General features: G+C 33.2%; 1 protein-coding gene across 1 annotated transcript; it reads left to right on the plus strand.

Annotated features, from left to right (window-relative positions):
- Window positions 1–5,666: 5,666 nt before the first annotated feature.
- LOC104590294 (serine/threonine-protein kinase STY13) lies at window positions 5,667–13,712 on the plus strand. The gene is made up of 3 exons (XM_010248901.3): window positions 5,667–5,862; window positions 6,286–7,390; window positions 13,011–13,712. Exons 2-3 carry the CDS (start codon window positions 6,486–6,488, stop codon window positions 13,348–13,350), a joined length of 1,245 nt encoding a protein of 414 aa, XP_010247203.1. The 5' UTR covers window positions 5,667–5,862; window positions 6,286–6,485; the 3' UTR covers window positions 13,351–13,712.
- Window positions 13,713–14,053: the final 341 nt, after the last annotated feature.

A 14,053-nucleotide genomic window follows, 5' to 3' on the forward strand; every position in this document is an offset into this window, starting at 1 on the left:
CTCTGGTATGGGTGTCAATGGACCGGTTTTGGGTTGGACTTCATCCAAATCAAAATCTATTTGAACAGATTGGACGGACCAATAAGACATTTTGAATTTGGACGGACTAGATGGATCAATATGAAATATTGGATTGGACTGGTCTGTCCATCATGAAATTATATTGGATTGAGCCAATATCTGGTCCATTGATAGAAGATAAGAACATAGGTGTCAATGGACCAAGTTTGAGTTGGAACCAATCTAATCTAATATGAATTTGAACAGATTGGACAGTTTCTGGACTGGTCCAAAATATTCACTAGACTGGATTGGACTAGGTCCATTTGTAATGGACTCACATTGGACTGGACCGGATTGGACCAAATCCAGTCAAATTGGCACCCCTACTCTCTGTTTTAGCTCAAGCAACCCCTTTTGTTGCCTCATTATAGATGTGTTTCAGCCGATAGCCATCTAGTTCTTGACTTAACAGGATTTAAGATCTCTTCTAGGTTGTGCAGAGGTAGTGAGGTCGAATGAATGAGGACTGCTGTATAGAGCTTGAGTTTATATTTTTGGGCAAAATGACAATAGCACCCCTTCTCTCACGAGGGAACGTCCCACATGTGTTTGCTATTAGACATGGACATTGTGGTAACCACACGTTCCCAAAGGACGTATTCTTTGAGAACGTCAATTTGTCACTCCCAAAGAACGGAAACATGTTTTTGTTCCACGGGAACATTGGGAACAATAGAAACTCTCTCGTTGGACATTGTCGAACAAGGCCTTAGTTGTTGAATGATCAAGTAGTCTTTTCACCGGAAAGAATACTAAGTGCTCAAACAAATCCAGTAAGTTTTGCTCTTCTTGCCACCCTCTTTTGAGACTTTAGATTAGCGTTGCACAAACAGTGCCCCACATGCACATCTCAGCAAGCATTGGGAACATCTTCTATGCGTGTCATAGGGAGATGTTCACAATACAAGGTTGGCTGGGATGGCTTGTAGTTGGGATGGCCTATGGGGAATGCTCTATGGGGCATTGATGCAAATTCCTATGGAAAAATTCCATTTTAGTACCCTAAAATTTGGGGGTAGTGTCAAGTTAGTACCTGAACTTTTAAATATGTCACTACAGTGCCTAAACTTTCAAAATGTGTCAAGTTGGTCCCTGTCATTAACCGACCGTTAATTATATATTAAAAATGTCAAAACTACTATTCGAAAGAAGACACTATTCATTATCTTCTACCCAGGGACTGAAAAGTGTCAAAACTACCCTTCAAACACCTCAACTGGTTCAATCTCAAGGTGGAAGACAATGAACAATGTCCTTTTGAAGGGTACTTTTGACATTCTCAATAGATAACTAACGGTCGGTTAACAGTAGGGATCAACTTGACACTTTTTTAAAGTTTAGGTACTGTAATGACACATTTGAAAGTTCGGGTACTAACCTTACACTACCCAAAAGTTTAGGATACCAAAGTGAAATTTTTCGTAAAAAATAAATAAATCTATCTATCTAACTATCTATCTATCTATATTAAAAATGGTCCTGCCATGTCAGCATAGCTCTCCTTACAGGAAACCCCCCTTCCTAATTTTCTATTTTTTTTAATTTTTTATTTATTTTTAATTCCACATAATTACCCATTAAACCAATAAAGAAATCACATATACCTAACTATTTCTAACAACCATAAAGCTTTCCTTGATGTTTAACCATGTGGCACCACTTTCCCCTACTTCCTCCTAAATTGTCTCTAATTCCTATTTATCTCCTAAATTATCTCTAACTCCTATTTATCTCTTAAACTATATCTAATTTAATAGAGATTCTCTCATAAACTATCTCTAATTCCTATTTATCCTCTCCCCCACTTTTATCTACATCTATCTAAAGAAATATTCAATTAAAAAAAATCAGAACTATTTAAATGTTATAACGAAATTATATACTAAATTTAAAATATTTATTCAAAACACAAAAAAATAATAGATTTAATAATATTCATATTATTAATAATTCAATATTTTTACAAAATTCATCATGAAATTATGTAGTAACAACAAAAATTATAATTTTATGAACAATTCAATTTAAATGTTATTCAAATAATAAGAATTTAACATTAAAAAATAAAACATAATTTAAATATTTCAATAACTAAAAATCTTAAATAAAAACGTTAAAAATAGCTAAATAATATAAAAAATATTTAATATTAGGTAATAACATTAAAATAAATAAAATTCAAATAATGAAAATTTTTAAATATTTTACATATTATTTAAATATTTAAATAACAAAAATATTTAACATGACAAAATTTTAAATAGTTAAAATAACGAAATGATGTAATAAATTTTAAAAAAAATCTTAAAAGTAAAAAATAATAATTATAATAGAATTCATAATATTCATATTAATAATAATTTAATATTTTACAAAATTAATAACGAATTATGTAATAATAGTACAATTATAATTTTATGGATTACTAAATTCAATAAATAATTAATATTTTAAGAACTTAAATAACAATATTATTTAAATAAGTAAATAATATTGTAAATAACTAATTTCAGTTATATCAATTAATAGTTATAGAAAATAACTATCAACAAAATTATATTTATTAGTAATAATTTTACAATAATAGTGTATATTCATTATATATTTATATTTACTATAGTTAATATTTATTTTTCAGTAATTATTTATTGTTTTTAATAAATATGCTTTCAATAATTATTTTTAAATGTATTTTTATTTTGTTATTTAATAGAAAATTATCAATAACTATTAGAGATTAAAAAACTATTATTTAACTTTTGAAATTTAACTTATCATATTTATTGTATTTTTGTTAGAAATTTATTTTTATTAATTATATATTTTTTATAATTTATAGATTAATACTTATTAGAGATTAAACTACTATTTAAGATTACAATATTTATTGACTAATTTAGTGTTTTTTTAGTATTTATTATATTTTTGTAATTATTGTATTTTTTTATATATCTATTATATTTTTATTATAAACTTATTTTCAAAGATTGTGTACGTTTGCTATAAATTTTCAATAATTATTGGAGATTAAACTATTGTAATTTATTAGAGATTAGACTGTAAATTTAGTTGAAATTAGGTGTTCAATGATTGGTTCAATTCAGTTGCAGGTTGTTTTGCCAACCAAATCGATCAGGTCAAGTCTGTAGTTTGTCACTCGAAACCAATTGACCATTAGCGAAAACCAACCAACTCGGGTTGTACCGATTTGGGTCTATTTTCGGTTTAGTTTGTTTGTTCAAAAGATTTAAACTTAAAAAATTAAATTTAAATTTCATAAATTACAATGATATTATTAAAAAATAAATTACAAAAATTAAATCTATGATATAAAATATTTTAGACTAACAAATATGGGAATTTTCCTACTTTCCCGTATTAAAAAATTAAATTTAAAATATAAAATATTAATATATATTTATTAAACCAAAGCCAATCTGAAATACTAGAAAACCGACTAACTCGGGTTGAGTTTGATCGGATTGTTTATTAAAAAGTTCAAATATAAAACAATTATATACTCTTATGTATTTCTATTGTTTTAACTTTCGCTTAAAAAAGCACGGGCCCCATCACCATGCCTCTCCTTGCTCCATTATCCCCCCTACATTCTCTCCTCTCCCCTTCCCACCACTCCTATTAAGCCATGTCACCCAACTACTTAAAAATATTCGTTTAATATTTAATCCCACCCATATTCAATGAGTATTAAATAGTGTTATTACCAAAAGTTAATAAATACGGTTAGTAAATTACCAAAAATTAATAAATATTGTTATTAATTAACTCATTAACAACATTTTATAGAAATTGAAAACTATTTAACTAATTTCTATAAAATTGAGAATTATATTTAACAATTATAAAAAAGTATAAAATTTTAGTTATTGTTATTATTATATTTAATAACCAAATACAAATGGGGGAACAAAATATATAATGTTAGAAAACGAAACTATTAATTAATTTATATTGAAAAATAAAAGATAAATTAGTGTAATTTTGTTAGTAAACTACCAAATAAAAAATATATATTTAATAACAATTTAAAAAAGTTCAATAAATCCCCATATTTACACAAATGTAATAAAATTTTCATAAAACTACATTTTCATAAAATAACATTTTTGAAAGTAAAGATATAAAGTATTTGAAAGTTTATTTAAAATGCATTAAATAATTATTGAAAATTATTAGAATATTTTAAAAATTTTAGGAAAATTTATTACATTTGATAGACTTTGGAAAATTATTGAAAAAATTATGTAATTTTCATTGCAAATTATTGAAAATTATTAAAGATAAATGACTATGGGAAATGAAAAACTATAATTTGAACAAATAATTACACAAATTATTAAGATAAATTAGTATAATTCTGTAAGTAAACCATTTAAAAAGAAAATAGTTTATTTAATAAAAATTTAAATAAATTTAAATGAACTTTCAAAATTACACAAGTACAATAAATTTTCATAAAATTACATTTTTGAATATTAAAGACAATTTAGTGTACTTTTATAAATTTACCAAGTCGTTGATACTCAATATATACTTTTGATCATTTCTATCATCAAATTGAATATTGGGTTGACGGGGACAGTGTTTTCAAAATTGGATCAAACCAGATGGTTAGACCGAAAAATTGGGAACCGAACATCGTTTCTCCTCAAAATCTCTTTTTTTCTAAAAACTGTTTATTTGGTTAGCGAACCGCTGACCTAGGCGGTCGAACCATCAACCCGGACAATAGTTTTTGGCCTTTTTTTGTTTTTTGAAATTTTCATTTTTTATTTTTGTCAGAGTAGGTCATCCATTTGACAAGCAGACCGTTTCGACCCCATAATGGTTCCCTATTCGGTCCAATTTTAAAAACCTTGGATGGGGAGTGGGTGCCTTGCCTTGAGACTGGTTTGGTGTGTGGCATGGACCAACCCGACCCATGGCATGGGATGGGGCTATGTGGGCTCAAGCCATGGGCCATGCTAAATCGACCCCCCAAATTATCCTAGAGGAGGGAGGCATGGCTTGGGACGCCTCGTGGTCCAGCACGGCACGACTCGCACTTTGTGCAAGCCACATGCGGGTTGTGTTGTGCCGACCTAACACGACCCAATTTACACCTCTACTTGAACCCGCCCAATACTGGGGACAAGGCAAGGAAATTTGCCCCTGAACTCGCTCGTCATTGAGGAGTGGTTACCTTGCCCTGAACCCGTGTGACACTAGTGACGGGGTGGGGATGGAGTGCTCTGCCCTGAATCCACCCCATTGTCATTCCTATATAATTATTAATTATTAATGAAATTAATAAAAATATTAATTTTATTTATTTTAAAAGTAATAAAAATTTCATTTAAAAATAATAAAAAGAATAAAAATTATTAATAAAACTAAATTTATTAAAAATATTTATTCATATTCAATTAATAATTATTATTTTTTATAGATCAACATTAAATGGAAAATAAAATTATTAAATCTTTCATATTTTCCGTGCATCGCACGGGTCCATCCTAGTGATTAAATAAATAAAACAAAAACAATAACGAATGATTAAAAAAATTGAAAAAATATATGTAATGCAATAAATCAAAACTAGGCCAAAAGGAAATGTATAGCGATGACTTATTACTCTTCTTCTTCTACCGGTCGTCTCCGTCTTTTAACAGGTGGTAATCGTTCCTCGTAAACGTCATTTCTCTCGTGTGTGAAGCTCGAATCTCCTCGTTCGTCCCTCGGAATCTTGTATGGAGTTCGAATTAGGAGAACCGTAGAGGGTGAATCCTATTGATCGAGGTGCGTATTGTTAGAATATGTGAATTTGAGGTTTAAATCACCTAATTTGCTTGTTCTTAGGGTTCTTGACTGTGGTTTCATGGTTTTTGGATTTTGATTCTGTAGTTTTTTTTTCCGTGTTTGCTTTGGTTTGATAGAATTTGATGTAGATGTAATGGAAGTTTATTTTTCTACTGACTGAGATAAAATATCGGATTTTTGTCTGTTTGATTCGTGCTTACCAGGGATTTCGTTTTTGCATCCGTTTCAAGGTTTTCATCGGGTTTTCTGCTTTTGTTTTTGTCTTTGTTTATGGGGGGGGGGTTGGTTTGGAAAACCCAGGTTGACAAAGGTTTGGTATCTGATGCTAGGAAAACCCTGTAGATTAAAAGAAATGAAAGTTTAGAGTTTGATTCTTAAATGTTTCTTTTTTGTTGATTTTAGGGTTCTTTCGGAGGTTTTGGTTCGGTGTAACCGATGCTGAGGAAGCTGCGGCATCAAGTGACTTAAGAAGGAACTCGAGATAAAAAAGAAAATTGTTATATACTAGGGTTTTTTTTTTCTCTACAGGGGTTTGATCGTGGAGAGCTAGATGCTGAAGAAATAAGAAGAGTTGAGGAAAATTGTGTTAGTTGATTGAGAAGATGGTGGAGGGCCCAAAATTCACTGGAATTATAGGCAATAACCATAATGAAAACAATTATTATGATTTCACATCAGGGTTTTACCATAAAATTGGTGAGGGGTCCAATATGTCCATAGACAGTGTTGGGAGTTTACAGACAACCAACGGAGGGGGATCTGTCTCCATGTCTGTAGATAACAGCAGTGTTGGGTCAAATGATTCCCACACTCATATTTTGGGTCACCCTGGCTTGCGTCCAGTGAACATGAATAACAATTCTGTAGGCTACAGCGTCCGTCCAGGAAGAGTATCGCATGCTTTAAGTGACGATGCCCTGGCCCAGGCCCTAATGGACAGCAGATACCCCACGGAAGGCCTTGAAAATTATGATGAGTGGACAATTGATTTGAGGAAGCTTAACATGGGGACTGCTTTCGCACAGGGGGCTTTTGGGAAACTCTACAAGGGGACTTATAATGGTGAAGATGTTGCGATCAAGATATTGGAAAGGCCAGAGAACAATGCAGAAAGGGCACAATTGATGGAACAACAATTCCAGCAAGAAGTCATGATGCTTGCTACGCTGAAGCACCCAAACATAGTCCGCTTTATTGGGGCATGCCGTAAGCCAATGGTTTGGTGCATTGTGACAGAGTATGCAAAGGGTGGGTCAGTCAGACAGTTCTTGATGAGGCGGCATAATCGATCAGTACCTTTAAAATTAGCAGTCAAGCAGGCCTTGGATGTTGCAAGGGGAATGGCTTATGTGCATGGACTTGGTTTCATACATAGGGATCTAAAGTCCGACAACCTCTTGATCTTTACAGACAAGTCGATCAAGATTGCAGATTTTGGAGTAGCTCGGATTGAGGTTCAGACGGAGGGAATGACACCAGAGACAGGAACATACCGTTGGATGGCCCCGTAAGATTCCTCTCTCTTTATTAAGATATCTTTTTCTTAATTATTGAATGATTCCTTCAGTTCTTTTTTTGTTTTACTCATATAATTGGTTACGGGTTCAACTAAGTTTACAATGCTTCAATGTGTGAAAATACAATTAAACATGGACACTTTATGCTACCTTATCAATCAAGAATCTCCAACGTTTTGAATGGCATACTGCGTTCCTTCCTTGGTGCCAAGTGTTGTCAGGAATATTGCTCTATCTTTTATTTTGGGCTGGCTTGTTGCAAACAAGGATCAAAATTTTGCAACATATTGGCCTGTATCGGCCAATATGTATTGTATTGGCACGGTGTGATATACTGTTTTTAGGGTTTTGGGAAAAATCCACCTCATGTTTAACACTTGTTTAAGTAATATTAATAGAAAGGGCACCCACCTCTGTAATAGATTAGTTTACAAGCATAACTGCATTCTATGACTTGAAAACTCAAAAAAAAAAAAAAGGCAGCCCAGTGCATGAAGCTCCCGCCAATGTGGGGTCTGGGGAGGGATAGATGTACACAGCCTTACCCCTGCAGATATACATAGAGAGGCTGTTTCCAAGATTTGAACTTTGGTCACTCAGGTCGCAATTGAGCAACCTAACCATTGCGCCAAGGCCCACCCTTGACTTGAAAACTCAACATGTTCAAAATAAGGATGGGGCACATCAAGTTTTAATTGTCTCACAAAATTGCAAAACCAGTATCAAATCTGAGAAACCAATCCCCTTTTCCAGCCAAGCTTTTCACTGAAAACATCACAAACTCATCTAATAAAAAACATGACTCATCTCAATAGAGTATATAAAAAAATGAAATGGTAGCATTTCAGGTTATGGAAGAAATCAGTATAGCTCTCAACAATCAACTGTTCATGAGTTCAAACTTTACCAATCACCTTAGCTGGTTATTTATTGATAGCATAGCTTATTTACCATCTGTTTTGGCTTCTCTACCAAGTCTATCATAGAGGTCGTTAGAATTCAAGTATTCAATTTATTATGCTCCTAAGAGAGCTTACAATATGAAAAGAGATTTCTACCCAACACTTCAAAATAACAACCATACCAATGCCTTTCCTTCACTTGCAATGACTAAATCATCATATTTTAGTTCTAATACTAAATTAGTAAGTTTTTTTTTTTTTTTTTTTTTTTTATAAAGAACGCCTATCATATCTCTTCTAGAGGATGTTAAGAGTTACAATTTTCTGGATCCATCACTAATTTAACACCATAATACATGGGCCCAAACCCTTTCCTTGATCCAGATTGTGCCACTTGTGAAACAAACCATTATCATTCTTAGTCCATTTTATTAGTAATACATTTTGATAATTTTTAGTTTAATTTATTATGGCATTCGATATTAGTAGAAGTTAATTTGAACTTTTTAGTTGTTATGCCCTATGGAATTGGAGTAATCTAATGGGTGTCCATGTGTATGGAGTTCCATAAGATATTTTTATCCAAGAATGTTGCTAGTTGCAGTTACATGGTCTCCTACTTTTAATTTAAGGTTTTAATTATATATTAGAATTACAAATTTAGATTAGTTATCATCACTCAAGCCTTCACTAAACTTTAAAGAGAACATTCGCAGAGCTTGGAATTACGAATAAAAAGAGGGGTAGAGTTGTTATTACAAATCAGGATATACTGACCAAACTAAGAGAAACAATTCATCAAAAAAAAAAAAAAATCTAAGAGAAAAAACACTCTCTCTCTAAAGAAATCTGCATTTGTTTAGTCTTAGCCTTTTATTTTCTTAATTGGGTTTTTGCCATGTTGCATTGTTTTGTTATATCTGTTTGTAGATTCTCATCCACAACAAGTTGTGCCTCAAAGAGTTCATGATGCAAACAAGTGTCAGTGGCTGGTCGGAATCATGCACAAAAAGTAGTAGAGAATGCTGTCAGATAAAAATCTATAGATAGACAATATATGTTGAATAGCCATATAAATAGAGGGCAAACATGGAAAGGGAAATCAGGGTCTTTTGACCAAACAAAATGCAAGTATGCAACATTCTCATTTTCTTAGTAATAGAAATAGGAATAGGAGTTTTGAAGGTGCACAGGTTCGTAGATGTTAAATACCAAAATGTAAAGTCAATTAAAAGTTGGTTTAAAGTGAGGAGTTCAAGGTAAATGGTTTGTCTTGTAAGTTGTTCAGATCAGTTTTCAACTTATTCATGGTAGCATGAGCAGTAACAAAATATTTTCTCAACTCTCCGTAAGGGTGCTTTCATTAAGAGCATTTCTGTTTTTCCCTTGCAATACACTTTTAGTTTTCTGGAATTTATGTTTTTTAAGTAGATTTATTTTTTCATGTGAAGGGATTTCATTTTTGGTTTACCCTACCTTTAAACATATGGCAAAAGTTTCAAACTATTCATAAATTTGAAATCATAGAGATCTAAGTGCATGGCAACTGGCAAATAGATATATGAACATTCATAATTTCAACATTTTCTTCTTGTAGAAATAGCCAAAGATCATCCTGATGATTCTGGTTTTTTTGAGAAAAGGTAACTATTATGCAAAAGGGGCAAAAGGGGCGGGGATGTACAAACAAACCATTTTGTGAGATCCATATTTAATATACCACCAGAATTTTGTAAACAAGGTAGTTCAAATTTTAACTTTCGATGTCTTGATCTAAGATAAAGTTGGTTCCGTTATATGGATGTGGCATAATTGTAACATTTCTGTTTATCCTTGTTCTTAATTGATGTAATACTTTGTTGGAAGAGGTAACAGCTCGTGCCTCTTCATGGGCTTCCTGTATTGCCTTAATTTCTGGATTAAATTATTTTTATTCATCAAAAAAATTCCAACACTTCTGCTCTGTCCCCCCATCCACCCCCCCCCCCCCCCCCCCAAAAAAAAAAAAAAAAAAAACTCCATCCTTTTTGCCTTTTCATTGTTTTCTCTGTTTTATGGTTTCACTGTTACCTATTTTTGTTATTTCTATGTCATTTTACTATTCAAAATCTATTTCAGAAAATGTGAAAAATGTTTGCTGTCATATGCAGTTTCAGTCTTGTAACAGGTTTTGATGGTTTCAACTGAAGAATTACATCAAAACCATAAGAAATGCAAAATGTTGGTTGGAACATGGAAACATATAGACTGAACTGAAGCTTTTAGATGATTTAAGGGGAAATGGAACTTTAGGGAGAAAGTGGCTATATGTTAAAAGAATGAAAAAGAATATGAAACTAGATCTGTCAGTGCAACAGGCAATATGTTGATCAGAGAGAGCGGGTAGACAAGTTTTGTATTGGGTTACTTCACTGCCATACGTTCCAATTGGTGTTGCAAGTTTGACAAAGCCCATGTTCTGAGATCACTTTTTTGGGTCTTTTAATTCTTCCTTTTCTCCTTGCAATAGATTTTTTTTTTCTTTTTCTTTTGGCACCATAAAAAGGAGTTGTCTCATTAAAACTCTAAAAACATGAAAAATATGCTATTTTTATCAGTTTAGTTGCAAGAATCCATATGACAGGAACTTTCGAAGACCAAAAACAAAACAAATGTATGTCTGATGTCTCAATCATATTTTTTGCTATTGATTTATCAATATTTAATTTAAAATATTAGGAGAAAATCATGATAATAACTAAATTGTCAAAATGAAGATACGATTGCTTTATTGGATAAGGCCTGTGGATTGTGTATCTCATCGTTAAAGAAGCTAGGTCCTTGGTCTTTAGAGTAAATCCCTCATTCAACTAGGTCCTATACTCCTATGACTAAATTGTCAAAATGAAGGTACGATTGCTTTATTGGATAAGGCCTGTGGATTGTGTACCTCATCGTTAAAGAAACTAGGTCCTTAGTCTTTAGAGTGAATTCCTCATTTAACTAGGTCCTAAAACCACCTACTGGAAGATTGACTTGTTGAAGTGAAGGGATTGGTTGAGGAAATTCAAATTGGAATCCAGGCCTCAGCTCCATATCTCGAGGCTGAGGTCATGTTGTAGCACTTGCTTGAGAATGCTTTGGGCTAGTGGCTGCCTAATGGTGTTATCGGATCTCCCATTATGGAAGCCTACTTTTTCATCATCTAATGAATTCCTATTCTTACATTACCAACAAAAAAAGAATCTGTTTGTTTTATGCCTCTAGAATATAAGGCAAATTGTGGCTAAAAATCATTTATTCGTGAACAGTTCTACCTTTAAAATGCCATATGCAAATTGGTACATACTATGTTTCTTATTTTAAATGGATAGCACTTTTAGTTATAAGTCCGAAGTGTGTATTGATTCTTATTCTTCCATTTTCTAAAGTTCTATCTTTAGAACGTTGCTGTCAATATAATACATATAAGGACAAATATGGTGGAACTACAAGAATGCTCCTGTAAAGTCAAAAATAATTATCCGAAAGTACAGATGGATATACATATTTTCATCAGGATCTCTCATCTGCTTTAAATTCACAGCATTTCTTTCCTTTTTAAATAACTGTTTTGTTTATTTCTTTCCTATTTAAGCGTGTTCTGGTTCTTATTCTACCGTGTTGCAAGTTTCTGCTGGATGTCAAGAACTTAAAATGTGATGTTTCATAATTATTGAGTGCTTCTATAAGCTTCATATAACTTCCACAAATTAGGGCCCATTTGGTTCACAGTCGGAATCCCTTGGAATCTGAATGTAATGGTCTATCCCCATAGTCTGTTTGGTCCAGCCAGCAATTGGAATGGGATTTCATTCCCAAGGGAGGGGGAGGGAATGTCATTCCACTAGGAATGGGAAAGGGGCTCCAATTCTGCCCAACCAAACAACTGGAATCAGAATGGCCCATTCACATTCCCATTTTCCAGACCCCTATTGCCACAAACCAAACAGGACCTTAATTCCATTACCACATGGATCAGATATTACGTCAAGAGTTTTTTTTGAACAGTAACAGTAACCATATTAAATTGGTCCATTGCTTGGTACAATGGTAAAACTTTAGGCTGACAAACATGAAAATGTGAGTTAAGAGTCGGGGAATGGCAACTTGGGCAAAAAAAACGCAGAAGTTTAGGTCCATATCCCATCCACCCCTCCTACGATCCTGGATAGTCGGGGCTAATATAATATTGGGTCGTGACCCATTAACAGTAATATTAAATATGGTAATAAAATTATAAAAGATGTACCAAAGGAGATTGCAATCCTTCAGTAAACGATCTCATTATAAGTAAATAAGAGAGTAACAAGGAAAAGAAGACACAGAAAGATGTTCAAGTGTCTTCCCTTACTGTCTTACAAGTTACAAGATCTCACATTTGTTCAAAATCTTTTATGTTCCCCTTCTTTGAAATCTTTTAAAGCTAGTTCTCAGTCCATGATGAATGAGATACTATATGCATTGAAATTGGTGTTTAGAACTTCTATATACACTTTATATAGTAATTGATATGTGCTTTTTTGGTATTATTGCTTTGTGGATAGGTTATTTTCTTCTGGAACATTTCACTTATTATTATTTTTCTTCCATGTCAAATATGTGATGTTTCTTCATTCGTTTTATTTGGTTGATTATGAGCATTCTTCCAATTGAGGTTACTTGAATGCTCCGTTCCCTGGTATTGCAGAGAGATGATCCAGCACAGGCCCTACACACAGAAGGTCGATGTGTACAGCTTCGGAATTGTCTTGTGGGAACTGATCACTGGCATGCTTCCGTTCCAGAATATGACAGCTGTACAGGCAGCATTTGCTGTTGTGAACAAGGGTGTCCGGCCTATCATCCCCAATGATTGCCTTCCTGTTCTTAGTGAGATCATGACCCGCTGCTGGGATGCCAACCCTGAGGTCCGCCCACCATTCACCGAAGTGGTTAGGATGCTTGAGAATGCTGAGACAGAGATCATGATGACTGTCCGCAAGGCCCGTTTCCGGTGTTGCATGGTACAACCAATGACAGCTGACTGATCCAGCAAGCAAAAGATACAACAAAGAAAACAGAGGAAAGCATAAAAAGCAGGTGATTTTATCCGAGTCTTGTGTATCTACTAGTCTTTTCAGATTTTTTTTTTTTTATTTATTTTTATTTTTTTGTCTAAGATAGGAAAACAAAAACGAAATGTTACTAAAGGACTGCCAGCCTCTGGGTTCTGGTATTTACCGGGCTTTCCTCTGGTATCTACCAGTTTCTGGTTTCTGGTTTTATTTTACTGAACTGCTGTTGCTGAAGTAGTAGTAGAGGAGATTGATGTGTATTCTTCCCTTCTTGGTATATGCTGGCATGCCTTCTCTTTTTTGCTTTGCTTAACAGAAGCAGGTTCTTTACTGGATCTACTCCTCCCCTTATTTTTGTTCATTGTTGGTTGCTAATACTCTCTCCTTTACGAAGTAATTCGCAATTTACAATTTATCTTCTTTTTTTGCTCTGTCATACATTGGACCATTATTTGAAACATCAAGTCAGTGGAAAGAGTTTACCAAGAACAAGCCCTTCCACATAATGCTTTTCGTTCATGCATTTATGTCCTTAGCCATGTTACGGTTTTCAAAGCATTCCAGAAAATGACCTTGCATGTTGTTGTCTAGATCGGGTTATATCTGTATGGATCCAGAATATCATTGCATTAGCTATGATTTTAACCTTTGTCCGTTCTTTATGGGAAAATATAAA

The sequence above is a fragment of the Nelumbo nucifera genome, chromosome 8 (genome assembly GCF_055504915.1).
Source record: "Nelumbo nucifera cultivar China Antique chromosome 8, China Antique-T2T, whole genome shotgun sequence".
NCBI classification, from domain to species: domain Eukaryota; kingdom Viridiplantae; phylum Streptophyta; class Magnoliopsida; order Proteales; family Nelumbonaceae; genus Nelumbo; species Nelumbo nucifera.

Bases quoted from the DNA above. Each gene is read 5' to 3' on its own strand.
- LOC104590294 (XM_010248901.3), top strand. From the start codon at position 6,486: ATGGTGGAGGGCCCAAAATTCACTGGAATTATAGGCAATAACCATAAT. The intron at 7,391-13,010 runs GTAAGATTCCTC...CTGGTATTGCAG, and splicing joins ACATACCGTTGGATGGCCCC to AGAGATGATCCAGCACAGGC.